The sequence below is a fragment of the Geotrypetes seraphini genome, chromosome 2 (genome assembly GCF_902459505.1).
Source record: "Geotrypetes seraphini chromosome 2, aGeoSer1.1, whole genome shotgun sequence".
NCBI classification, from domain to species: Eukaryota; Metazoa; Chordata; class Amphibia; order Gymnophiona; family Dermophiidae; genus Geotrypetes; species Geotrypetes seraphini.
In genome coordinates this window covers 80616292-80644240 of record NC_047085.1, presented here as the reverse complement: position 1 = coordinate 80644240, position 27949 = coordinate 80616292, and the positions used below count along the sequence as shown (strand labels likewise).

Below are 27949 nucleotides of genomic sequence, written 5' to 3'. Positions count from 1 at the left end.
CTTGTCAGCGGCCTTTGACACTATCGACCATGTTCTTTTATTAGAACGACTTGAATCATTTGGCATCAGTGATCAAGTTCTGAAATGGTTCGAATCTTTTCTTTCTAATCGCTCTTCAACAGTCTACTTTAATAACGAACATTCTAAACCCTTCTCATCTTCATATGGAATTCCACAAGGTTCCATTCTTTCACCTCTTCTCTTCAATATTTTTTGTCCCCATTTTTAAATATCTGCTAATCTATCGGTTTTACTGCTTTTGCTTACGCTGATGACATCCAATTATTGTACCCCATTGATCCAGGAAACCCAGACGAAATACTGACAATCAATAATAAATTAGACTCAATAAAAAAATGGCTTAACAACAACAAATTAGCCTTAAATATAAAAAAAAAACAAAATCTATGCTATTCTCTTGGAAAAAGGACATTTCATTGGACACTACCTTTGTCCTAGACAACATTCCCTTAGATTCCGTTTCATCGTTAAAAATCTTAGGTATTATCGTGGACGACAAGCTTTCATTTCATGAAAACATAGGGAATACATTTAAATCATGTTTTTGTAAATTACGTATGATACGTTCTATATCCAAGTTCCTTACACCTAAGTCCATCAACATATTGATTCACTCGTTGATCATTTCCAAAATCGATTACTGCAATTCCCTTTTTTTTTAACATACCACAAAAAGAAAAAAGGAGGTTACAAATTATCCAAAATACCGCAATCAAACTAATTTACAATGCAAAAAATTTGACCACGTCACCCCTCTGCTGATAGACTCTCATTGGCTTCCTATTATCCATCAAATTTCGTTCAAAATATTGCTAGTTTTCAAATCTATGACCTATAATGAACCCCAGTTCATTACTAGAATGCTCATTCCATACAACGTTTCACGGACCCTCCAATCAGCTTCAAACAATCTATTAACAGTTCCATCCCTGAAAATAATTGGAACTAGAAGACAAGACATGTTTTCAATTATTGCCCCTCTTTTGTGGAACTCTATGCCCCAGTACATAAGAGACATAAAGGACCTCTTTTCTTTTAAAAGAGCTTTAAAAACTTATCTTTTCAAGGATGCTTTTAATATATGACCCCCAGACTTAGAATTTTTTGTCCCTAGGCTTGACATCCTACAATTATTTTTTTTTTCCCTTCCTTGAGTTATTTTCCCTTTAATGTATTTTTTCTTCTACAAACATATTGTAACTTTCCCCCTCAATCCTCATGATTCATGTATGTTAACCCAGTATGTTTTTATTTAAAGTCATTGAATTTGTCTTTCTATTTTATTTGAATTGTACATCGCTTAGATATTCAATAAGCGATTTATCAAGCACTAATAAAACTTGAAACTTGAAACCGTAGGCACGGCCTGGGATACCTGAGACTCTGGAGGCTTCTTAGGAAGGATACCTGAAGGAGAAACAGGAGACTTACCCACAGATGAAGACTTAGAAGGGACTGCAGTTGAGGCCTTCGAGGCTGAAGTTGTCGAGGCCGAGGTCGAGGCAACCACGGCGGTCGAGGTCTTGGAAGTTGAGGCTGTCCCCAAAGCCGAGGTTGAGACCCTCTCAGCAGATTGCTCCATAGTGCCAAATAGTTGAAGAATCTTAGCACAGCTTCTGCGAAGGGCTCGAGGTTGAAGGGTAGCACAGCGCGAACAAGTGTCGGGACAGTGTTCGGGACCCAGGCAAACAATACACCAACGATTAGGGTCTGTGATTGAAATAATCCTGCCGCACTGGCTACACTGTTTGAACCCAGTAAGAGGCCGGGACATAGAAAAAAGAGAGACCCGCGAAGGAACGAGGTTCAGTGGCCTGTCCTAGGCCCAAAGGCTGCCAGTTGAAAAAAGGCTAAATAATTTTTTATTTTTTTTTTAAATAAAACAAAAATAGAAGACGCGTAAGCACAGCGACTGAAAGAAAATAACAAAGCCGCGGTGCGAGAAGGCAACGAAGAGCTGCAGAGCTGAAGTGAACAAGACTTCTCGGCTCCGCGGAAAACGTTGAACTGAGGTACCTCACAGGAGACGCGCGCCCTAACTCGGGCGGGAAGGCATGCGCGCATGCGCGGTGTAGCACTCATAAGCTCTTAAAAAGATCTTCAAGCAAGTCAGCTTGCGAGGCTGTCCACTGCGGGTTCTCTGTTGGTGATGTCACCCACATGTTGAGAATATGCTACCTGCTTGTCCTGGAATAAAGAAAAATATTTCAACAGCTGTTGAAACGTGACTTCTTAGCTCCGCGGAAACTAAGAAACTGAGGGACCGCACGCCTACATCGGGCGGGAAGGCACTCGCGCATGCGCAGTGCAGGGGTCAAGAACTTTTTCAAGTTCTTGAAGTGTCTGTACCGGGGCTCCGTCGGTGACATCACCCATCAGTGAGAATATGCTGCCTGCTTGTCCTGGGATAAACATTGCTATTTTGTCACTAGTGGAAAAAATCATCTCTGGATCCTGTAGATTAAAGAAATAACAGACCTGTTTTTATCCTGTGTATCCTGTCAAAACTGTTAAAGTAGGTGGTGGAGGCCCAGCTAGATCATTTTTGGAGCCAAGCTCTGTGATGGATAGATTTCAATCAGGGTTTTGGAAGAACATAAGAACAGACATGCTGGGGCAGACTGAAGTTCCATCAAGCCCAGTATTCTGCTTACAGTAGTGGCCAATCCAAGCCACAAGTACCTGACAGAATCCCAAATAGTAGAAAGATTTCATTGCTATCAATCTGAGGAGCTTTGTCCTACTGAGTGTCCCTTTCACTCCTTGAAGTCCCCTAGTTTCCCTCACAGGTTTTCTACTTCCGATATACCCGAGTTATTACTATGAGTTTTCATCTCTGAAGCAAGTTTCTCTCTGTATTCTCTTTTAGTGTTTTTTATCAAATTGGATAAAGAATTGGAAAAAAAAATGCTTTACATCTAACTAGCCAGTGCTTAATTTGCTTCTTGTTTTCTTCATGCACCTCTAATATATTGCCTGTATTTCCCTATGGCTACATATACATGACACATTATGTGTTAAGTTACTTTGGAGCAAATTTTCTGAGCACTCTTTTCTCCACATATTTTTGTCAATTTACATTTGAACTTCAGATGTTCTATGTTTTGATTGATTAGATTTTGCTTTTAGTTTGCACTAGAGAATGACACAGGGACAAATTTTTCCCCGTTCTTGAAGGAACTCATTTTCCCACCCAGGCAAGTTCTTTTCCTGCACCTACCCAATTCCTGATAGCTTTGCTCTCATCTGCACAAGCCTCAAACACTTCAAAATTTATTGAGAGAATAGCTGCCTGCTGTCCCTGGATAACAACTGTTACGATAAGTAACTGTGCTTTATCCCAGGACAAGCAGACAGCCTATATGGGTGACCTCCAAGCTAACTAGAATGGGATGGTGGGAGCGTTGGCAACTTAGGAGAATAAATTTTGTCATACTCTCTGGGCAAAATGGCCATCCCGTTTGGAGAAAGTATCCAGACAATAGTGAGAGGTGAAAGTATGAACCGAAGACCAAGTAGCAGCTTTGCAAATTTCCTCAATAGGTGTAGATCTGAGGAAAGCTACTGAAGCTGCCATTGCTCTGACTTTATGGGCTGTGACTCGACTTTGTAGGTGTAATCCAGCCTGGGCATAGCAGAAAGAGATACAAGCAGCCATCCAGTTGGAGATGGTACGCTTAGAGATTGGATGTCCCAACTTGTTTGGATCGAAGGAGACAAAAAGTTGAGCAGTTCTGTGTGGTTTGGGGAGTTCCAAATACAAGGCCAAAGCACGTTTACAGTCCAGAGTATGAAGGGCTGATTCTCCAGGATGAGAATGAGGTTTTGGAAAGAACACTGGAAGAACAATGGATTGGTTGAGATGAAATTCTGAAATCACTTTAGGTAAGAAGTTAGGATGAGTACGGAGGACCCCCTTGTCATGATGGAAGACGGTAAAAGGTGGATCAGCTACTAAAGCTTGCAGCTCTCTAACTCATCGAGCAGAAGTGAGGGCAATGAGAAACACCACTTTCCAAGTGAGATATTTCAGATGAGCCATAGACATTGATTCAAATGGAGGCTTCATCAATTGAGTAAGAACAACATTGAGGTCCCAAACCACTGGAGGCGGTTTGAGAGGAGGTTTGACATTGAAAAGTCCCTTCATAAATTTGGAAACCACTGGATGAGCAAATAGGGGTTTCCCTTTGATAGGCTGATGGAAAGCTGCAATTGCACTGAGATGGACTCGGATAGATGTAGACTTGAGGCCAGAGGTGGATAAGTGTAAAAGATAATCCAGAAAGAAGATAAGGAGGAACCCTGAGGCTCCTTATCGTGAGAAAAACATCACGCAGCAAATCTAGTCCATTTTTGGTGGTAGCATTGCCTAGTGTCAGGCTTCCTAGAAGCCTCTAAAAAGTCTCTTACAGGTTGAGAAAACTGAAGAGGAGTTATGTTGAGAGGTACCAAGCTGTCAGGTGTAGGGACTGCAGGTTGGGATGAAGCAGAGATCCCTGACTCTGTGTAAGCAGAGAGGGAAAACCTGGTAGAAGTTATGGCTCCCTGCTGCTGAGTTGAAGAAGAAGGGAGTATCAAGGTTGTCTCGGCCACCGAGGAGCAATCAGAATCATGGTGGCATAAGTGTTCTTCAACTTGACAAGAGTCTTGAGAATGAGAGGGAATGGAGGGAATGCATACAGGAAAAGATTTTTCCATTCCAATAAGAAAGCATCTGCCTCGAGGCGATCAGGAGAATATATCCTGGAGCAGAACTGAGGCAGTTTGTAGTTTTGGGGAGCTGCAAAGAGATCTATCTGAGGTGTTCCCCACTTTGAAAAGATGTGATGAAGGGGCAAAGAATGGAGTGTCCATTCGTGAGGTTGTAGAAGATGACTCAAGTTGTCCGCCAAGCAATTGTTCGCCCCTTGAATGTAGACAGTTTTGAGGAAGGTGTTGTGAAGGATCACCCAGTTCCAAATCTTCAGAGCTTCTTGACAAAGGGAGGAAGATCCCGTCCCTCCCTGTTTGTTGACATAATACATGACGACTTGGTTGTCTGTACGAATGAGGACTACCTGGTCGTGAAGAAGATGTTGAAAAGCTTTGAGAGCACTGAAGATCGCTCTGAGTTCCAACAGATTGATGTGACACTGACGATCCGTACTGGTCTAGTGGCCTTGAGTACGGAGACCATCGAGATGAGTGCCCCAAGCATAGGTCAAGGAATCTGTTGTGAAGACCTTCTGATGAGGGGGCATTTGAAACAGTAAGCCTCTGGAGAGATTGGAAGAGAGCATCCACCAGCGGAGAGACTGTCTCAAGGAAGGAGTGACAGTAATGTGTCGAGAAAGTGGGAAGCAAACCTGCGTCCACTGAGATGCCAGGGTCCACTGAGGAATGCGGATTTGAAGTCTGGCAAAAGGAGTCACGTGTACTGTGGAGGCCATGTGACTTACTTGTACCATCATGTGTCTCGCTGAGATTGAAGAGCGGGAAGACACTGCATGACAGAGTTGAAGGAGAGCTTCTAGACGTTGTTGCGGAAGGAATGCTCTGAGGTGAATAGTGTCGAGAACAGCTCCGATGAATTGTAGATTCTAAGAGGGCTGAAGTTGTGATTTGGGAAAGTTGATTTCCAAACCCAAACTTTGTAGGAACCACGTCGCTACAATAACCCCCTGAGATGTTGAATCTTTGATGAGCTAGTCATCTAGGTAGGGAAACACCTGAAGACCATTGTTCCGTAGAGCTGCTGCTACCACTACTAGGCACTTGGTGAACACTCTGGGAGATGAAGCCCGATCAAAGGGCAGCACTCTGTATTGGGAATGCAGATTCCCCACCCGAAATCTGAGGTACTAACGGGAGGCCGGATGAATGGGAATATGAGTATAGGCCTCCTTGAGATCCAGAGCGCATAACCAGTCGTTCAGATCTAGAAGGGGATAAAGGGACGCCATGGACAACATTCAAAATTTTTCTTTGACTAAAATTTTGTTGAGAGCCCTGAGATCCAGAATGGGTCGCAGATCGCCCGTCTTCTTTGGAACAAGGAAGTAACGGGAGTAAAACCCCCTGTTCTGCTGTTCCAAAGGAACTGGTTCGATGGCATGGAGACGAAGCAGAGCTTGAGCTTCCTGAAGAAGAAGGGCGGTCTGGGATGGACTGGAAGGATACTCTCTTGGAGGAAGCTCTGGTGGAACCTGAGTGAAACGAAGAGAGTATCCTTCCCTAATGGCTGACAGAACCCAGAGGTCGGATGTAATTGTCTCCCATCGGTGATAAAAATGATGGAGACGACCTCCAATGGGGGGAAGAGAGGACAGAGACAGAACGATGGAGGTTATGCTCTGTTTTAAACAGTCAAAAAGGCTGCGCAGCCTTAGGTGCAGCAGAAGGTTGAGATTTCTGTTACTTCTGATTCTGCTGTTTCTTAGGAGGCAGGCGACTGTAAGGAGCCGCTCTCTTAGTAAAACGCCTCTGGAAAATTGGAGGAGATCATGCAGACTTGGCAGGAGCTGGCTTAGGTTTTGGTCTGACAATAGAAACAAAGGATTTTTCATGTTCAGACAATTTCTTGGTGGCTGCCTCGATAGATTCATCGAAAAGGTCATTGCCTGCACAAGGAATATTAGCCAAGCGGTCCTGAAGATTAGGGTCCATGTCAATGGTGCGAAGCCAGGCTAGGCAACGCATTGCTACAGAACAAGCAGTCGCCCTGGCGGACAACTCAAAGGCATCATAAGAAGACTGGAGAAGATGTAATCTGAGTTGAGACAGAGTAGCTAGGACTTCTTGAAACTCAAAGTGCTTCTGAGTATCTAAATAACTGAGAAATTTTGGAAGAAGATTAATGAGGAACTTGAAATAAGTGTCAAAATGAAAATTATAATTGAGGACTTTGGAGGACATCATGGCATTTTGGTAAAGGTGACGTCCAAACTTGTCCATGGTTTCCCCTTCCCTTCCAGGAGGAACGGTAGCATAAACTCTGGAAGGATGGAACTTCTTCAAAGAGGACTCCACAAGCAGAGAATGATGAAACAAGTGCGAATTCTCAAATCCCTTGTAATGTAGAGTTTTATACCTGGAATCCATCTTGCCTGGAACAGCAGGAATTGCATGAGGCGTCTCCAGGCATCGTGTAAAAGTCTGAGACAGAAGCTTATGAAGGGGAACTTAAGTGACTCTGTAGGAGGTTGAGGAAGATGCATGACTTCGAGGTACTCCTTAGAGTATTTAGAACCAGCATCTAACTGAAGATCCAAGTCAGCAGCCATCTGACGAAGAAAAGAAGAGAAAGATAGCTAATCTGCCAATGCCTTGCCTCAAGAGGGACTCGAGGACCTCGAGGCAGACTGGGTCGAAGATGAAGTTTTGGCAGGAAAATAGGCATCAAAAGAATAAGGAGACTTGGAAGAAGCAAGAGAAGCCGCTGAGTCCTCGAGGTCTGGAAGCAGGGACCTCGATCGAGAAGTCAGAGATCTAGTAGAGCTGGCAGGTGATGATCGAGGCTTAGTAGAAGAAGGACGCTCCTTAGAAGAAGAGGTATGTCTGCAGATATGCCTCGAGGAAGGTCTCGATTGATGTCGAGAATGGTGCCTGGAAGCAGGTCTCGAGGATCGAGGAGACTTGGCTTCGGAGATGGAAGCAGATGTTGTCACCAAGGAATGGATGGGGCTAGAAGCTGTAGATCGAAGCTCAGGAGGCTTGGTGGAGGAATCTCGATGCACTCCCAAAGACTCTGCTCCTTGTATGAAGATTCCTGTTGAGGCACTTGCAAAGAATCTACTCCTTGCTTCGAGTGCAGAGATGCCAGACCAGACACTCGCAGAGACTCTGCTCCCTGCATAGTGTGTAGCTTCAGCCGGAGGCATAGGAAGAGGCTCGACCTCATGGGAGTCTGCAGAGTAGCCAGCTTCGGTCCCATACTAGTAAAGAACTGAATAAATTGCTTCTCTAACATGATCTGGAAAGAAGTCGGCAAGGATGGATCCGTGTCTGAAACTGGACCACCTGCTTTGGCTGGAGGTTCCAAAGTGGCAGTGGAAATGTGCTTCGACTTGAAAGTCTTAACAACCTTGATAACCACCGCTGGAACTTTCTGCTGAGCTATCTGACCTGAGGAATCAAGGGAAGATACAGCAGATGTACTAGAAGCAAGAGCCGCCGCAAACGAGGAAGGCTTGATGATGCTCGAAGTCGGAGTCATGGAGGCAGGAGGACCCTCGGCAGAAGGTGGATTCAAGGCCTCCTTCGAAGACAAGAGTGTGACTGAAAAGTCCATCCTAAAAAGCGTCCCACTAGAATCTGCTGACATTTACGGGCACGAGGTTGAAGAGTAGCACAGCGCTCGCATGACTTCGGTTGATGGCCCGGCCCAAGGCAGTTGAGACGACGACGATGTGGGTCCGTGAGGGAAATTGCACGCTGGCACTGGCTACACTTCTTGAAGCCCGTTGCTGGCCGGGACATAGGAGGAAAAACAGCCACTGCAAAGTCGAAGCCCCTGGGCTGCGGCCGAGCGGCCTGCCCCTCCAGTCGACCGGAAGAAATGTTTGTTTTTTTTAAACTAGAAATAAAAGAAAAGAAAACAGCTATTTGTAAGAAAATTAATACAAACTGTGGTGAGAGAAGGCACGAAGTAACAAAGTTAAATGCAGAGAGTCAAAGACGGACTTCTCAGCTCCGCAGAAAACTGAGGAGACTCGCCCTGCGCTGGGCAGGAAAGCACTCGAACAAGCGCGGTGCAGTCGACTCGAAACTTCTAAGTTTCTACAAGCAAATCTGATTGCGAGGCTTCTGCATCCGGGCTCCGTCGATGACGCCACCCATATGTGAGAATAGGCTGCCTGCTTGTCCTGGGATAATACTCATATATGTTTATCACCATGCAAGTAGCTAATGCTTTTCTCTAAAAATCCAGAAGGACTCATACTAATAATACACCATCAAGACATTTACCATGGTCAGAAGAAAGGCGGCGCAAAGGTCTTGCCGGTTGAAGGGATTTGCGCATCAATTTCTTGGTTTCCATTGTATTACTCAAATTAAAGTTCCATACTAAAAGAAAAATTCAGAAAAAAATTACAAAACCTTATAGAATATTTTCTTTTTCATTAGACTCACATCCTTATATGTTGCTTAATTCTTTAAACATGTAGACAGATATTCAAGCTCCTAAATTTACATCTTTGAAAATTTACTCAGGCTGAGTTCTTAAACTTAAGGGTAAATTTGGACTTACCAGTACTTACCTGTTTATTTCCTCTCTTTGAGTGCTGCCAGACTAGTCCAGACAAGTGGGATTCTGTCCCCTGCCAGTTGATGAAGCCAGAAAAAAAACAAAACAGACTACTGAAGGAAATTCTTAGGTTTTGAGTTTCCAAGTCACTCCCCTAAAGCCAAATCTTATACAGTCAATCATCATTTCATAGTCATTAACCCAGGAATAGAATCCCAAGAAAATAACTACTATCAGAGTGGGCTGCAATGTACTTAATGTTAGCTTTCTGAATTTGTCAGACCAAGAACCCTTGACTGCCATGGCTTCCATGGTTGGGTTCTGGATAAGTGTGGCAAGACTCAAGAGCCAAGTCCAAATTTCCCCTTCCTGTTGTCCATGCCAAGCCAGTCCAGATAAGTGGAATGTACTCATACTTTACCCAGACTAGGAAAGATGAATCAATAGCTCTCACTATCAGAACTGGTACACTGAAGAAATCAAACCTCCAGACCTGCACCACACTGAAGCACTTAGAAAAGGAGTGCAATGAAGGCGAGGAAACTGTCCTAGCATTAGGAAGACAAAGTCTAACTCTGCCTTTGAAAACAAGGACTTTTGTGCTCTAATCAACTGGGCCACCATGTCCTCTGGAATTTGCCAACTCTTGTTAGTGAAATCTAAGGTGATCACCTTCTACACTCATCCTGGAATCAATGGTTTAAAATATCATGTCTTAATAAAGAACAGTGCATTTTATTGTACAGACCCATCTTTATGGTCCATGGTCAGCAGTAATCCTATAACTAAGGTCTATCTATGGTCAACTGAAGTCCTTTAATAAAGCGACTCTGCTGCTCTTAGGTCCCCTCCTTAAACATGAAGAAAATGACTTCCCAATCTATTAAGCTCAACCTGGTGCAGTATGTTTACTGGAAATCCCCTTCTCAGTCAAAGTGAGCTCAGAGATTTCATGGCCCAATCTTATGTTGTTCCGTTACAGTCCCTGGGATAGGGACACATACCCATCACAGCTGTATATGTATCTTTGCTATGCTACTATATTGTCCCAAGAGCAAGAATGCAGAAAAGAGAGAGAATAAAAGATTTTCCAGAAAGGAATCATCTGACTGGAGAAAAAAGTGAAGTACCACTCACAATTTGCCCCATCAGAAACAGATAAGGGCAACTCCAGGCTCCCAGCAAGAACAGGCACAGGAGAATGGATGTCAATTTTTGTTCTACCAGGATATCTAGACCCCATGACTCCTACTTTTCTTTCTTTGGCTGAGCAACTTGCTTCTTGGAGTTTCACCGAGCCATAAGACGTCCACTCACAGAAGTGCTTCACTTGACTGCTAATACACAAGAACATAAGAGTTGCAATACTGGGTCAGAAAAAAAGTCCACCTAGCCCAGTATCCTCTTTCCAAAAGTGGCCAAGCCAGGCCACAAGTTATCTGACAATCCCAAGTAGAAAAATTCCATGTTACTGACCCCAGGGATTAGCAGTGGTTTTCTCTAAGGCTACCTGATAAACAGATTATGGACTCCAGAATATTGTACAAACCTGTTTTAAACCCAGCTGCACTAACTGCTTTTTACCATATATACAGTATATATTCTGGCAAAGAGTACAAGAGTTTAACATTTCTCTTATTTGTTTTAGAAGTATTAATATGTTATATTATAGCATAGCATGTCTCTATACTTTTGAAAGTCTTTATACTTTTGAAAGAGTAAACAATCAATTTGCATTTGATGTGGACAAATGAAAAATTAAGCACATTGGAAAGAATACAGTATATACCCCTGCAAATTTGCGGTCTGCGATTCACGGACTCAGTAATTTGCGGGTTTTTCCCTCAGCCAGTATGCACTCTGCAGTGAGCACAGCTCCTCCCCCTTCCCTTCTAGCAAACAGTCACGTGAGTACAACTCCTCTCCTTACCCTCGCACACTGTCCCAGCGGTGTCAGTCACACAGTGGAGGAATTTCTTTCTTGCAAGCTCTGTCTTGCATCTGCCTCCAGTTGACCTTCCCTCCCACCACCCAGAACTTGAGGTAGCGCTGAGCATGCAAGTCTGACATAACGCAATGGAAAGGGGTAGGCTACATGGTCCATAGGCCCACCAATTTTGGCCAGTTCAGCATCAGCACGCCTTCTCCGGTGCCCGTCCCCTCTGACATAACAGCTGTCCCCCGGAAACAGGAAGCAACCTCGGAAGAGAGCAGAACCCCAGAGAAGGATATGACACAGGTGAAGCAGAGGCGAATTTACAGTATGCGCGTTTTTTTAAATTCACGGGGGAAACAGGAACGTAACCCCCGCAAATTTTGGGAGAATAGTGTAATCCAAATATACCGTATTTTTTGCTCTATAAGACGCACTTTTTCTTCCTCCAAGATGTGGGTGGAAATAAGGGTGCGTTTTATGGAGCAAATATACACCCGTTGCTGGACGGATGCCTCATTATGTTGAGGCCAGCGGTGCACATGCGCGCTCCTGCATTGACCCACGCCACTTCCTGAATGGCTGCCATCAATTCTCACGAGAACTGACAGCAGCCATTCAGGAAGTGGCGTGGGCCCATGCAGGAGCGCACTTGTCTGTCACTGGCCCTGACATGAGGAGGCTGCCGTCCAGCAACCAGTACAATCAGGAAGAGGCGCTAAATCAGGAAGTAGCCGGGAGTGGCCCACAGTGCCCCACGATCCACTCATCGGGGAGGGAGAGAGGCAGTGCTCCGATTTGGAGGAGACGACGCCTGACTCGGAACTGGTTTCAGAGGGAGGATCTTGGGTCAGACTCTGGCTCTGATCCAGCTCGGGGGAGACCGTGCCTGGCTTGCGATGGTGCTGGCTCGGATCTGATCTGGGGGGAGACCATGCTTGAATCCCAGGACTGATTCCGACTTTGGCTCCCGCAGCTCCTTCCTTCCCTCTTACAGCCCCTACAGTTAATGGCCAAGTCGGTAGCAGCACCTGCCTTGCTCCTTCCCCTCCCCCCACCCAGGAGAAGCTCGGCACCCTGTCAAATATTCCAGTAAGACAAGCTCTTTTGTATATTTTTTACTAAATAGATATGAGTAGCCTTTGTAAGGTCATTCGTCGCTGCTGCGTCCACACTGGTTGAGTGAATGGTGTCCTTTATGTATAGTGCTATTTGTCCTCCTTTCTGATATGTCCTGTCTTTTTTGGTAGAGTTTGTACCCTGGGAATACTATATCCCAGTGTTCTCCCTAGCGCCTTTCAGCCGGGCGCCCCGCCCGGCTAGATTAGGTGAGCGCCCGGCTGTCATCTTGGCTGCAAATTCGCCTCCGCCTGACTTTTCTTTTTTTTTTAAGCGCCAGAAAAAGGGTTTTCAGCTTTACTTTTTAAAACAATTTTCCTAACTGCTGGTCGATTTTTACAGTCGCAGTTGGAGATAGGGGCTGCAGGCTCATTATGACCCAGTGCACAAACAGGAAGAACCCCGACGTCGTGTTTACTTTTGTTCTGCACTAATCTGCAGCTTATCTCACAAGACGCTCCTGCACAAAGCGAAACCAATCGGAAAGAGGAAAGGCGGAAGCTCGCAGCTGCGTGCTTCAGTAACTGCTGCTGGCTAAGGGAGGGAGAAGGTACCTAAGAGAAATGAAGTAGGTCCGAGAAATAGATTCGCTACAGGCTAAGGCGGGAGATAGGGCAGGGAGGAAAGCTTACAACTTGGTGTTCTTGCTTGCTTCGGGTCTTCCTCGCTGCCGGGTCCTGCCTACTTTCTGTTTCCATGAAGGCAGGACCCAGCAGCGAGGAAGGCCCGAAGCAAGGAAGAGCTCCAAGTTGTAAGCTTACCTCCGTCGCTGACCTTTCTCCTTCCTTAGCCTGTAGCGAATCTGCCGACCGAGGCGGGGGGGGGGGAGAAGTGATGGGGGAGAGAAATGCTGTTACTGCTGCACCCAATTAGGGGGGAGAGAAATGCTGCTGCTGCACCCAATGGGGGACAGGGGGGAGGAAGACCAGGGAAAGGAGAGGAGAGGAAAGAGATGCCAAGACCATAGGAGGGAGGGAAAAGAAAAGAGATACCAGACTATGGGGGGAGGGAAGGAGACAGATGCCAGACCAGGGGAAAGGAAGGAAGGAGGGAGAGAAAAGAAGGAGTGGAGATGCAAGATAATGGAGGGGGTAGGGGAGAGGAGTGAGATGCCAGGGCATGGGGGAGGGGAGGGAAGGGAAACTAAGGAGACAAATGCCAGACCAGAGGGAAAGGAAAGAAAGGTGCCAGAGCAAGGAAGCAGAGGGAGACATAGGAGAGGAGAGAGATTCCAGGGCATGAGGGGAGGGATGGGAAGAGAAATGCTGCTGCAACATCCAATTGGGGAGGGGAGGAGAGGAAGAGAAGTGCTGCTGCTGCACACAATTGGGGAGAGAGAGGGGAGAAGGAAGACCAGGGAAGGGAGAGGAGAGGAAAGAGATGCCAAGACCATAGGAGGGAGGGAAAGGAAAGGAGCTACCAGACCATGGAGGGGGGAGAGATGTCAGGGCATATGGGGGGAGGGGGAGGAGACAGATGCCAGACCAGGTGAAAGGAAGGAAGGAGAGAAAGGAAGGAGAAGAGATGCCAGATAATGGAGTGCGGGAGATGGAAGGAGAGAAGAGAGATGCCAGGGCATGGGGGGAGAGAATGGGATAGAGGTGCCAGAGCATAGGGGAAGTGGTGGAGACAAAAAAAAATGGAGAGGGGGTGAAGCTGAAATGGAGAGAAAGGGCACAGGAGTACAAAGGCACAAAGTACAAAGGTCACAGAGTACAAAGGAGAGAAAGGGCAAAGGATATACAGTTTATTGGGACATAGAAAGAGGGAAGATGCCATATGGAACAGAGAGAGGGCGGACACTGGATGGAAAGGGCAGAGAGGGTGGACAGTGGATGCAAGGGGGAGAGAGAGAGAGGGCAGAGGCTGGGTGGAAGGGGCAAAGAGAGAGGACAGATGTTGCATGGAAGGGATCGAGGACAAACGCTGAATAGAAAGAAGAGAGTGAAGAGAAGATGATTAAAGCAGAAACGACAGATGCCAGACCAGGGGAAAGGAAGGAAGGAGGGATGGAGAGAAAGGAAAGAAAGAGATGCAGTCCATGGAAATAGGGACAGAAGAAGAGAGAAATAGAAGGGAAGGTAAGACATGGAAACAGATTTTGAAAAGAAAGCAGAAAAATTGAATATTAAGTTAATGCCAAAGATGGATGCAAGGCAGAAAGTGAAGACGGAGAGAAAAACAGTCAAAGGACAAAAAGACCCTGGAAACATATGCACAGAAAAATAAAGTCGATGCACAAAAGGGAGAAAGAAAGTCCAACGTAGTCTGCAGTAAACAACAGCAACCAGAAAACAACGAACAGACTGCAGATAATGTACAAGATGCAGGCGTTGTTTATTAGTAAATGCAGTAACATATACAACCTTATAGCCAACCAAGGGACCCGACACGGTCCATGTTTCGGACAACACGCCTTCCTCAGGGGTCCATGGTGGTTAAGGTATAAAGCAAACTGCATAAAAGATAACAAACACACGCCAATCACGATCAAATGGCATTGTGTAAGACTTGCTTGACCCCATTTGATCGTGATTGGCGTGTTTGTTATATATGTTACTGCATGTATATGTGTGTTTGTTGTATATGTTACTGCATTTACTAATAAACAACGCCTGCATCTTGTACATTATCTGCAGTCTGTTGTTTTCAGAAAAATAAAGTCACCAGACAACAAAGGTAGGGAAAATGATTTTATTTTCAATATAGTGATTGAAATGTGTCAAGTTTTGAGAAAGGAAAAATATTAAACTTTAAATATGAGGGCTGCAGAAAAAATAGGGTACTTGGAGGGCCGCAGAAAAAATAATTAATGACAATTTTGCATAAGGTAAAACTCTTTATAGTTTATAAATCTTTCCTTTAACTGGTAAAGGAAAGATTTATAAACTATAAAGAGTTTTACCTCATGCAAAGTTGTAATTTCTTTAATAAGACATTAACTATTTTTTCTGTGGCCCTCCAAGTACCTACAAATCCAAAATGTGGCCTCGCAAAGGGTTTGAGTTTGAGACCACTGCTCTATACCATTTGAAAGAGAGCGAATATCTAATTATTCACTTCTAGAATTGGATACTTCTTAAATTTAGTAAAAATATTCTGGCACAAGTGTCAAACCTTAAAAAAGGAAGCAATAGTGAACATTGGAAAATAATAATTAATAAAAATAGTACACATTTAGGGCTCCTTTTACAAAGGTGCGCTAGTGTTTTTAGCGCACACACCGGATTAGCGTATGCTATCTGAAAAACTACCGCCTGCTTAAGAGGCGGTAGCGACTACATGCGCGGCAATTTAGCGCACGCTATTCTGCGCATTAAGGTGCTAACGCATCTTTGTAAAAGGAGCCCTTAATTTTCCCCACCATCAAATTCCCCTGTCTCGCCCACCCCACCCAGCTACTTTTTCATGCCACCCGGCTGGAAAATATTTCTGGGGAGAACACTGTATCCCATTTGTTTTCCTCGTTCCACCATGTTTCCGTGATCCCTATGATGTCTAGGCTCTCATTTTTGGCCCAGACTTCCAATTCCCCCATTTTGTTCCTTAGGCTCCTTGCATTAGTATACATGCAGTTCAAGTCCTGATATTTTCCCTTCCTTGATATTCTCCCTTGCGTATCATTCTTCCTGACCTGCCAACTCCTAATTACTGTCTCTTTTGTCTTCCCCTTGTGGAATGTTCCTATCGCCTTCTTGTGATGTGCTCCTATTGTCCTCCTCTTGTTTCTTCCTATCGTTCAGATCCATTTTGACACCCCCTTGTAGTACGTTCATCCTGTCCTCCTCTTGCTTCATCTGTCTCCTTTGTTTTTCCACATCCTGTTGTTTGCCATATGTGTCTTCCCAGCATTTTTTCTCCCCTCAGTACCTTCACTGGATACTGTCTCCTGAACCGTCGATACCAGGTCGACTGTCGGCTTTCCCCTTCTACTTAGTTTAAAGCTTGCTCTAATGCTCTTTTGAAGTTATTTGCTAGTTGTCTAGATCCCGCCGTGCTTAGGTGTAGACCATCTTTCTTGAAGAGTTTGTTCTTGCCCCAGAATGTTGCCCAGTTCCTCACGAAGAGAAATCCCTCTTCCTCACACCTTCTGCTCATCCACGCATTTATTGCTTGTAGTTCCGTCTGCCTCTTCGCTTCTGCCCTCGGCACTGGCAGGATCTTTGAGAAGGCTATCCTCTTCAGTTTCCTTCCTAAGATCTTGAACTGTTAAGTGAGTGCATTCTTGCTGTAGTCTCTCCTGGTGACATCGTTCGTCCCAACGTGGACTATTACTGCTGTCTCTTCCGTCTCTGCTCCCTCTAGGATTCTTTCAATTTTGTCGGCGATGTCCTTCATTCTTGCTCCTGAGAGACAGGTCACTAGCCGATCATCACTCCCTCCTGCTATGTGACTGTCTACTTGCCTTAGGATTGAGTCTCCCACCAGGATTGCAGATTTCCCCTTTTTCAGCCTCCGTTGCGGTCACAGGTCCGTGGTGCTCTTCGCTTCTTCTCGCTCTAGGCACTGGTAGTGTCTTGCCTCTTCTTTCTGCAAGAGTCCTTTGTGGGTATCTTCTACCATGGTGTCAGATGTTTCTTGTCCTCTGCTCTGTATGTCTTCCTCTTTTCTGCGTTTCTCGTGTTCTTGTTCTTCCACTTTCCTGTAGGCATCTTCGATGAACTTCTCGAGCTCCCTGACTTGTTCTTCGATGTGCCTCTCTCGCATAGGGTCTTCGTCTGTCTGGAAGAAGTCATCTGAGATGTAGAGTCCCTCCAGCTCCTGGATCCTGAGCTTCAGATGACTGACCTCGCTCTTCAGTTCCTGACATCGTCCGCACACATACGACTGCCACCCGGAGGGGAGGTAGTCATACATGCGGCAGTCCGTGCAGTATACTGGGAAACTTATCCTCCGGGTTCCTTCCGCTTCCATTCTTGTCTGCCTTATAGGCGTCCTGGTGATCTTGGCTAGTGTGCTCACTCCTGTGCCTGGCTCTTCCTTACCTTCTTCGTCTTCCGCTTCCCATTGCTTGTGCGTGTGCATTGTTATCCTCTTGTTTGCCTTCTGTGCCTGCCCCTTGTTTGCCTTCTGTGCCTGCCTTTTCCGTTTGCTCATGTATTTGTGTGTGTTCTCACTTGAGTCTGCCTTTTATTGTCCTGCTGTTGCCTTTTTGTATGTGTGTGTGTATGCTACCTCCTGGGCCTGCCTCCTTGGCCTACCTTTACTTAATCTTCTATCCCTCCTGTTGTTCTTCAGTGCCTTCCTTGCCTGTTGCTTCCCTTTGTTCATGTGTGGGTGTGGTCCCCCTGAGCCTACTCGTTCCTTTTCTTCTGGCTTGATGCCCCTTAGCCTTTCTTGCTTGTATGTGTATACTTTCTTACCTTGCTGTCTTTGTTTCTTGGGGTTCCTGGATGTAGCGACCCGGCCCTTAAGGCCCTTCGCAAAGGCGCTCTCGCTAAGGTGAGCACATTTGCCGCACGCTGAATGGCTGCGCGCCGTTGGCTCCCTTCCTTATAAGGGGGAGTCCGGGTGCTGATGCTGCGCTGGCGCGGTGGAGGTGTGCGGAGCCTCTTCTCGCCACTACCCGCTCCTCGCCGCCGCTAGATGTATGCTGGCTCCCATGGCTTCTCTTCTCTCCCTTCGCCTCTCTTCACCGCTTCCACGTGGCTTGCAGTAGCCCTCACGCTGCGGCTCCCTTCCTTTTAAGGCGGAGTCTGGGCGCTCATGCTGCGCTGACACGGTGGGGGTGGGCGGAGCCTCCTCTCGCCGCTAGCCGCTCCTCGCAGCCACTAGATGTATGCTGGCTCCCCTGGCTTCTCTTCTCTCTCTTTTCTCCCTTCGCCTCTCTTCACCGCTTCCACGCGGATGGAGAGAAATTGGCAACTAAATAGAGAATAAATTTTATAGAACTACTTGGCCATCTGGAATTTGTCTCCACACAGAAATGGGATGTTAAAGTATAGATTGGGGAACTTTGGAGGGTCGCTTGGACATGGGCTGCTTTTACTGGTCTGCCTGCAGGCAAATCCACGAATCAGGCAGAGAGGGGACGAATGACCTCCAACTTGTAGCCATTCCTGATAACTTCCAGAAACCATTGGCCAGTCATGATAGCCTCCCATGCTCCCAGATGTCCTGCAGTCTGCCTCCGATCTTGCAAGGTGAGGCTAGGGGCCTGGCACCACTGCGACTTCTTGGACCGACCATCTGGGTGGGAGGTAGAGCTTTGAGATTTTCTATTCCCGGAGAATCTCTGCCGAGGACTCTGAAAGGATCTCTGTGATGAGGACCCAGAGGAGAAAAAGCATGAACTAAGGGAGCTGCGAGAGGATCTATGGACTTGCCCTTTAGAGATCCTAGGCCTGCTGCTCAGAAGCAACTTCGGTTGGTGGTCCTGGACACTAGCCATGAGGTCATCCAACCCCTGGCCAAACAGCATATTGGCTTTGAAAGGAAGCCTGCTGGGCATGACTTTGGATGTAGAATCCCCAGCCCAATGTCTGATCCACAGGATTCTGCAAGCAAACACAAAATAAGCTGAAACTCTGCCCACTACCCATAGCAGATCATACAAGGCATCAGCCACATAGTCCAATCCCACCAGCAACAGCTGGGAAGGGGGATCCAAATGCGTATCGCTTGGGTCAAACAATTTAGAATGACATGCTCAAGCCACAAAGGATGCTGGCGAAGCAGCCCACACCACCAGACAAGGTCTTAAAGAGCCTTTTGAGCAACATGTACAGTCTGTGATCCTGTTGATCCTTAAGCACTATGTCCCCCCATCACTGGGAAGCGATGTGTGCATGGTCACCTGAGCCACAAGAGAGTCTACTTTAGAAAATATAGCCTTACTGGGACACACCAATAGTCCATAAAACCCAGTAGCCCGTTCTCACAGTGGTCAATTCAGGTCACTAGGGCCAAAACCCAAAGAGAAACAACATCTATGCTACCGATCCAGGGCAAGCAGTAGCTTCTCCCATGTCTTTCTCAATAACAGACTATGGACTTTTCCTCCAGGAAATTGTCCAAATCTTTCTTAAAACCAGCTACATTAACCACTCTTATCACATCCTCTGGCAATGCATTCCAGAGCTTAACTATTCTCTGAGTGAAAAAATATTTCCTCCTATTGATTTTAAAAGTATTTCCCTGTAACTTCATCGAGTGTCCCCTAGTCTTTGTAATTTTTGACGAAGTTAAAAATCAATCCACTTGTACCCATTATATTCCACTCAGGATTTTATAGACTTCAATCATATCTCCCCTCAGCTGTCTCTTTTCCAAGCTGAAGAGCCCTAAACTTTTTAGTCTTTCCTCACACGAGAGAAATTTCATCCCCTTTATCACCTTGGTCACTCTTCTTTGAACCTTTTCCAGTGTAGCTTTATCTTTCATTGGAAAAGGAGTCAGAATTGAACATAATACTCCAGGTGAGGTTGCACCATGGAGCGATAGATGCATTATAACATTCTTAGTCTTGTTAACTATCCCTTTTAAAATAACTCCTAGCATCTAGTTTCCCTTTTTGACCACCACCGCACGTTGCATGAAAGGTTTCATCGACTTGTCTACAATGACACCAAATGCTAGGGTCTACCTTGGGGGTCACTGCCTAAGAAAAGGATCTGGGAAACTGTGATTTGGGTTATTGTTCCCAATGTGCATCTCTTTGCATTTGGCTACATTAAATTTCATTTACCACTTGGACGCCCAGTCTTCCAATTTCCTAAGGTCTGTCTACAACTTTAAACAGTTTAAAGTCATCTGCAAATTTAATCACCTCTCTCGTTGTCCAATTTCCAGATCGCTTTTCCCTCACTGAAATCGTGTCATCTTAAAAGATTCCTCGAACGAACCTTCTCTTTTCAAGCGGTCAAACTAAATTCATGGCTCGCCCAAATTATACTTGACGCCTCTTCATACCTCCACTTTAGAAAAAAGCTCAAAACTCTACTTTTCAATGGACCAAATCCTTAATGCTCCCTACTTCCACCTTAACGTTCCCCTTCCCCACACTAGAAAACAGATCAAAACTCTTTTTTGCAACAGACCAATTTCTTAACGCTCCCCTTCCCCCTTCTCAACGCTTCCCACCTCTTCCTTTACCTTTCCGCCTCCTTCCCCCCCCACCCTTCTAAGATCGTTGCTCCCCCCCTTCATCTAATATGCTTTGTTCCCCCTTCTCATAAATTCAATTATATCCTCTTACAGTATGTGCTCTGTATTTAGCCCTTCCCTCACCTAAATTGTTAATGTAAACTAGTTTGACCCTACAATTGCCTTGTTATGTTCTTCTTTTTTCAATCGCACTGTATGTAATTCATCTATCTGTTGTGAACCTCCTAGAACTCCCTGGGTATGGCGGTATACAAAATAAATTATTATTATTTATAAATGTTAAATAGCACTGGTTCCAGTACAGATCCCTGCGACACGCCACTGTTTACTCTCCTCTAGTGAGAAAAATGACTATTTAACCCTACCCTCTGTTTTCTATCCGATAACCAGTTCCTAATCCACAACTGAACTTTGCCACCTATCTCTTGATTCTTTAATTTTCTCAGAAGCCTCTCATGAGGAACTTTGTCAAAAGCTTTCCGAAAATCTAGATACATTATATCAGTGGTTCTCAACCTACGGTACGCATACCCTAGGGGCTACATAAACTGCCTGTTGCGGGTACACGGGCTGACTGCTGATTCCTCCCTGCCACCCCCCGCCGCTGCCGCATGCTAGCTCCATTTAATTATCCCCCGCCGCTGCCACAACTCCGGGCAAGGAAGAGCCAGGCGCGTGCAGCAACTGCACGCCGCCGGCCCAAAAGCCTTTCCCCCAATGTCAATTCTGACGTCGGAGAGAAGGTTCTGGGCCAGCCAATCGCTGCTTGGTTGGTCCAGACCTTTCTCTGATGTCAGAATTGACGTGGGGAGAAGGCTTGTGGGATGGTGGTGTGCAATTACCTGGCCCTTCCCTTCCCAGAGTTGCGGCGGCGGCCGAGGATAATTAAATGGAGTTTGTGGGTGGCGGGGTGGGGGGCAGTGGTGGACTGGGAAGAGGAATCATCAGTGGCAAGTCAGCTTGGGAGCAGGCAGGCTTGGCAAGTCAGCTTGGGAGCAGGCAGGCTTTGGTGCAGGTCAGCTTCGGGGGAGTGAGGAAGAGGGGTGGGACAAAGGCTGGAAGACAGTGATGGGACACGAACTCGGGACACAGAAGGAAGGGAGGGGGCATTAATAGGAAGGTAGCGAGGGGGAAGGGGCACGAACTCGGGACACAGAAGGGAGAGGGCATTAATAGGAAAAACAGTAAATAGGGCCATTTTACACAAGGGAGGGAGGAAGGGGGCACTAACTTGGGACATAGGAAGGGAGGGAATAGAAAGGGACAATTATTGGGCCTGAGTGCATGAGTGAGAGGGAAAGAGATGGTGCACATGGGGAAAGGAAGAGGAAAATTGGGCATAGAGAGGAGTGAGGTAGAGATGCATGGGGAATAGAAGGATGAGGGAGAAATGTTGGATATGGTGGTGGAGAGGGAACAGGATTGCAAGGGGATGCAAGAGGGAGGAATGTTGGGCATAGTGATGGAGGGAGAGATATGGCATGGTGTTAAAGAGGGGTGATAGAACGAGAAATGGGCATGAGGCTGGTAGGCAGTGGTGAAAAATGCTGCACATGATCTGGGGGATGAGAGAGGAAGAAAAGTTGGACTCCTGGAGGGAGAGAGAGAGATGTTGGTTGGGGAATGGAATGAGGTTTGGAGGAGAGGATGCGTGCAGGAGGCAGAAATAAAAAAATTTTGAATGCACAGTCAGAAAGAAGCGCAACCAGAGACTCATGAAATCATCAGACAACAAAGGTAGGAAAAATGATTTTATTTTCAATTTAGTGATCAAAATGTGTCAGTTTTGAGAATTTATATCTGCTGTCTATATTTTGCATTATATGTGTCTATTTTTCTATAGTTGTTACTGAAGTGACATTGCATATTTTAAAGTCATCTTTGAAAACCCCCCGAATATAAATGAAAATTAACATTTTCACTGCGTAGTGTGTTTTGTGTATTTTTTTAATTTTATGGTTATCATTATGTATTAATAAGATTATAACAACCTTACCGCCCCTCTTCGGAACTTGAGCTCTCTCCAAGTTTTACGCAAACACCTGAAAACTTGGCTTTTCTAAAAAATGTAAGCCTCTCTCCAACTCTGGAGCCTCTCCCCTCTTCAGAACTTGAGCTATCTCCAAGTTTTCTGCAAACATCTGAAAACCTGGCTTTTCTCAAAAATTGTAAGTCTCTCTCCAACTTTGATATCCCAAGTCCTCAAAATCTCTTCATAACTGGCTTCCCTAGACCTCTAATTATTCTTCAGTCTTCGACCTCTAACCCTTTATTGTAGTTCCTTCCTATTACATCTCCTGTAAACCGTGCCGAGCTCTACACACGTGGAGAAGATGCGGTATACAAACCTAAGGATTAGATTAGATTATTTGTGTATATGAAAAAAGGATGGAAGAAATTGCATTACAATTATTATTATTATGGGGGTGGAGTCAGAGGCGGAGTTTCGGTTGGTATTTATTAGGCTTAGGGGTACTTGGCATGAAAAGGTTGAGAAAAACTGCACTTCATCAACCAGTTTACTTTTATCCACATTTTTATTCACATCTTCAAAGAAGTCAAGCAAATTGGCAAGTCAAGATCTCCCTCGGCTGAACCCATGCTGACTCTGTCCTATTAAATCATGTTTGTCTACAACTACATGTTCCACAATTTTATTTTTTTATAATTGTTTCCACCATTTTGCCCGACATAGAAAACATCTGCTGGAAATCCTGGTCCGTAGGATATAGCTTGGACATTGCTTTTGCCACTTTAAGAGAGCCCTCCGTGTTCTCCTAGTGCTTAGAAATCAGGACTTTCATATCTGGATGCCACAGAAAGGTAGTAGACAGAACAGACCCCGTTCAACAGGGAACAGTGGGAAATAGGTTGAAGTTAATCAATTTTAAGCTCTTTAAGAGACTCAGTGAGAAGATCCATCAGTGCAGCAGACTTGAACAGCCTGTGAACAGAAAGGTCCTCACCCTGGTCTGCATCAGCACTCAGACCCTGATCCACTTCGCCCAGTGTTGCATCGTCTCTGACCAAGACTTCATCCTGGGAAAGAGGATAAAATCAGAGGACATAATTTGAGGTTGAGGGGTGGTAGATTCAAGAGCAATGTTAGGAAATTCTACTTTACGGAGAGGGTGGTGGATGCCTGGAATGCGCTCCCGAGAGAATTGGTGGAGAAGAAAACAGTGATGGAGTTCAAAGAAGCGTGGGATGAACATAGAGGATCTAGAATCAGAAAATAATATTAAATATTGAACTAAGGCCAGTACTGGGCAGACTTGCACGGTCTGTATATGGCTGTCTGGGGGAGGATGGGCTGGAGAAGGCTTCAATGGATGCAAGGGTGTAGATGGGCTGGAGTAGGTTTTGACGGAGATTTCGGCAATTGGAACCCAAGCACAGTACCAGGTAGAGCTTTGGATTCTTGCCCAGAAATAGCTAAGAAGAAAAAATTTAAATTGAATCAGGTCTTTTTCTGCCATCATCTACTATGTTACTATGTAGATCAGTGGTTTCCAAACCTGTCCTGGGGGACCCCCAGCCAGTCAGGTTTTCAAGATATCCCTAATGAATATGCATGAGAGAGATTTGCATATAATAGAAGTGACATGTATGCAAATCTCCCTCTTCAGCTGCCAGTCAGACCAGAGCCGGACTAAGCCTCAACTCTCGGGACCTCCAAACACCATAAAGGGGGGGGGGGAGGGGAGGAAAGTACAGATAAGTGTGTGCTCCAAAAAACCACATTGGTGCCTGTGCAGCTTGCACTAGCACTCCTGATCAAGTCAAGGAGTGAGCAAACAGCAAAGGAAACTCTAAGCTACACAGTTCAAGCAGGCTGGCTGAGCTCTGCAGGATCCACCTATCAGTTGCAGACCAAAGTCTGCTCCTCTCACACAGGTGAAAAAAACACAAAAATACAAGAAAGCCAAAAAAGAAGATCTAGCAAATCAAAGTTGCTCCTGCAGGCTCGCTTGCACAAGAAATAACAGACTGAACGCAGCAGAGAGCACGGAGGAGGTACTGAAAACAGTAATCAGTATCTCCTGCAACAAACCCACAGGAGCAGATGCAAAACCCTTGGTTCAGCATACCACCTTATTGCACTGGAAGATATGTTAGTCAGCTATTCTACCAAATGCAGAGAGGACCTGGTAGGAGAAGGAAATGAACAAAAGTAGACACAGTGTTAGGCTGACTTGGGTTTGTATGTACAAATAAAGTTGTGGCCAGTTAAATTCTAAAGCAGGTTGTCGAACGTTTAAGTATGCAAGTAGATGAAAGCCTTAAGTACCGGTACACTGATCTGGTCTGTACTACTCCTAATGGGAAAAAACCTCACCCCCATCTTCCACACAGGCCTATGCAGACAACTGCCTCAGGCTGTAGTGTTCAGTTAACAAGCAATTTATCTGTTTAATGGCCCCTGTATATATAAAAAAAAAAAAAAAAAGATTCCTACATGGAAGTTAATTCTACAGTAGATCATCAGCACATAGAATATGAAATTGCATGATAAAGAGCATTAATTCACTACAGCAATTCAGAGCTGTGTCTACTATGGAGGTATAATGCAAGAAACCTACCTTCAGGTCTGAGGCAGCATAGAAAGCAACTGCAATCAATCTCTCTCCCCTTGCTAACCTAACCAGTCGTTCTCTGCCCAATGTATTCCCTGGTGACTAGCAGCACCCTCCTCTTTCCACCAACTAAAACTAAAAATCCCTGGTATCAGGCTGCACCCTACATTCCACCCCCAACTTAAAATAAACACATTCCTGGGGGTGTAGTGCACCTCACCATCCTCCAGCCTGGCGCCCCTGATGTTCCCTTCTCTCCCTCCCTCCACTGAAGCATATCTGGGAGAGCCAGGATGCACCATAGTCAGGTGTTGTCATTTACCAAAATGGCGGCACCAGAGGCAGGAGCAAGTGGGCATCACTCTTGCCTCTTCCATATAACAAGGGTGCCTGGGGGAGAAAAATAAAAATATCCCTAGTGTCTAGTGTATGGGGAGGGTGAATTGGGTCAGATCACAAGATGCACTAGACATATTTTTAAGTAAGTCAAGGGGAAGGGAAGGTTGGGTTGGGAGATACAGAGACAATACTGGCAGTTTGTATTTTTCCCCAGAAATGTCACCTATCAGTATGAGCAACTCCACAGCTCACACACTAAAAGGAAGGAGGTCATTTTTTTAATAAGCTGTGAATTACCACTATTATATTAATGCAGTGGTCATTTTCATGCTCATTTAATGCTGTATCTTGCAAGCAATTATTTGCAGAAAGCTCATGGTGGAAGCCTTATAGCAGGGGTGTCCAATGTCGGTCCTCGAGGGCCGCAATCCAGTCAGGTTTTCAGGATTTCCCCAATGAAAGTCGCAAATGCAAATATCTGCTTGTCCCTTCAGAAACCAAAAGGCAAGCCCAATCACTAGGCTAAAGACATTTGCCCAGGGGCAGGGGTAGGCAATTCCAGTCCTTGAGAGCCGGAGCCAGGTCAGGTTTTCAGGATATCCACAACAAATATGCATGAGATAGATTTGCATCTCAAGGAGGCAGTGCATGCAGATTCATCTCATACATATTCATTGTGGATATCCTGAAACCCTGACCTGGCTCCGGCTCTCGCGGACCGGAATTGCCTACCCCTGTCCTAGGGTAGCACAATTATCGGGGGTGAAGAGGGGGGACTGCACCAGGGCACTAATTAGCATCTCTAAACCAAACTCAGCTTCAAGGAGTGATATAGAAACATGACGGCAGATAAAAAGCCAAATGGCAAGCATGCAGATACAGTCAAAGCCCCGCGCTGGCTGTACTATTTTGGTTGGAGGTGCCGACTTGCATGCCTGTACCACCCACCAATTGTGCTTTCTTAGAAGGGGCGAGGCGATGGTGAAAGAGCTTTGAGCGACCTTTGAGGAGGGAGGGGAAGATGGACTGCTGAAGACTCGCCTCTAGGCCGGCCTTGCTCCCCCGACAGAATACTAAGGATCAATCAATCAAAACTGAATCATTTATTCATCCAGGCTGCCCACAACAAACGTTCACCATTATTCCAAATTCTTAAACCTCAAGACTACTTATAAACACGTTATCTGCTAGAAGAGGGAGGCTTCCGAGGAGTAATTAGAGAATGGGAAAAGAAGCAACTACATCTTCTCAGTATCAACTCATAAAAGCCAGAGCTTTCTACAATGTACTCTTATTATACTCATAAAAGAAAACCTACGGTATGTAATTATCCCTTTCTCTTCAAACACAACTTACCACCATTAAAAAGGCCAACCGCTTTGCGTCACCGGACGCAGACACATCCCCTCCCCCAAGTAACGTCAAAACGCGGGGGAGGGAGCAGTACAGCTAGCGCGTGCTAAATGCGAAAAGTAGAGTAAGTTGTGTCCTGTTGAGCGTCTTTCGTGTGCATCTTTCTGAAGCCCGTAGCGCCGGAAGTGTTTCCGGTACAGTTCAACGGTTGAAGCGCGCGGACTCTCACTGTAGGAAGGAGAAAGTCTGAGCCTCCCGCAGATATATACACTTGAATTATGTTCTGTCCATAAAATAATGCCCGCTAGGGTTCTCGTTTTATAAAGTAACTCTTGGAGAGCCGAGATGCGGAAGAAATCCTATTTTGAGCTGTGGTTATGTGTATTGCGTTTTTGATTTGGGGCTTATCTCTATAGCCAGCTTGGTTTCTACTATTTTAAGTAGATTGTTATTGGACACCCATGGAGATTGGTGGGTGCCGGATAACTGTTATCCTAGGACATGCCGGCAGCATATTCTCAAATGTGGGTGATGTCTAATGTGACCTAAATAAACCTACCCTAGTGAAGTATATAGTCCAATAATATACTAGAAAAAATTCCACTATCACTTATTCAGAGAAGTGCACTCACTTTTTAGCTTTAATTTCAATTTCAACGGGAAAAGGCCTCAGAAATGGAGCCTACGCATAGTCATAGACAGAATTGATCAAATTGATCAGCTTAGTTGTCATGCTCCTTGCTCCAGTCATTGGCCAGCAAAAACCCGTTTATTTAACTTAATTTCTAGAATGCTTAAATCTTATTCTATCATAATAAATTGCTAACTTTGTGTTATTTAAAACTTAGCTTATATTCTAAAGCATTTTTATGAGCTTTTTTATATAAATTTTCATGCACAACACCATATTCACTGAAAACAGTGCTGTAATTGTAACTTAGCTTCACACTGGTACAGATGCCTCCCACAAATGCCAATGCGGCCAGCGTTTCACGGATCTATCAAAAAAACCGCTGTGTCGGGGCCGAATTCAAGAGAGTGTAGATGACGTCACCCACATGTCGAGAATATCTGCCTGCTGTCCCTGGATAACACCTGTTACGGTAAGTAACTGCTTTATCCCAGGACAAGAAGGCAGCCTTTTCTCACATATGGGTGACGTCATCAATGGAGCCCGGATGCGGAAGCCTCGCATGCAGACTTGCTTGAAGAAACTCGAAGTTTCAAGATGACTGCACTACACATGCATGAGTGCCTTCCCGCCCAGCGCAG

The 27949-nt window shown here is 45.4% G+C and overlaps 1 protein-coding gene across 2 annotated transcripts in view; it reads right to left on the bottom strand.

Moving 5' to 3' along the window:
* C2H8orf88 (chromosome 2 C8orf88 homolog) overlaps positions 1 to 10511 on the bottom strand; it is a 105483-nt gene extending 94972 nt beyond the window's left edge. For both annotated transcript variants that reach the window (XM_033935296.1, XM_033935297.1), the window contains exons 1-2: positions 10388 to 10511; positions 8971 to 9069 (exon numbers count right to left, since the gene is read on the bottom strand). In XM_033935296.1, the coding sequence (XP_033791187.1) occupies positions 8971 to 9069; positions 10388 to 10493 (205 nt within the window). In that variant the 5' untranslated portion in view covers positions 10494 to 10511. The remainder of the gene's footprint in view (positions 1 to 8970; positions 9070 to 10387) is intronic.
* Positions 10512 to 27949: the final 17438 nt, after the last annotated feature.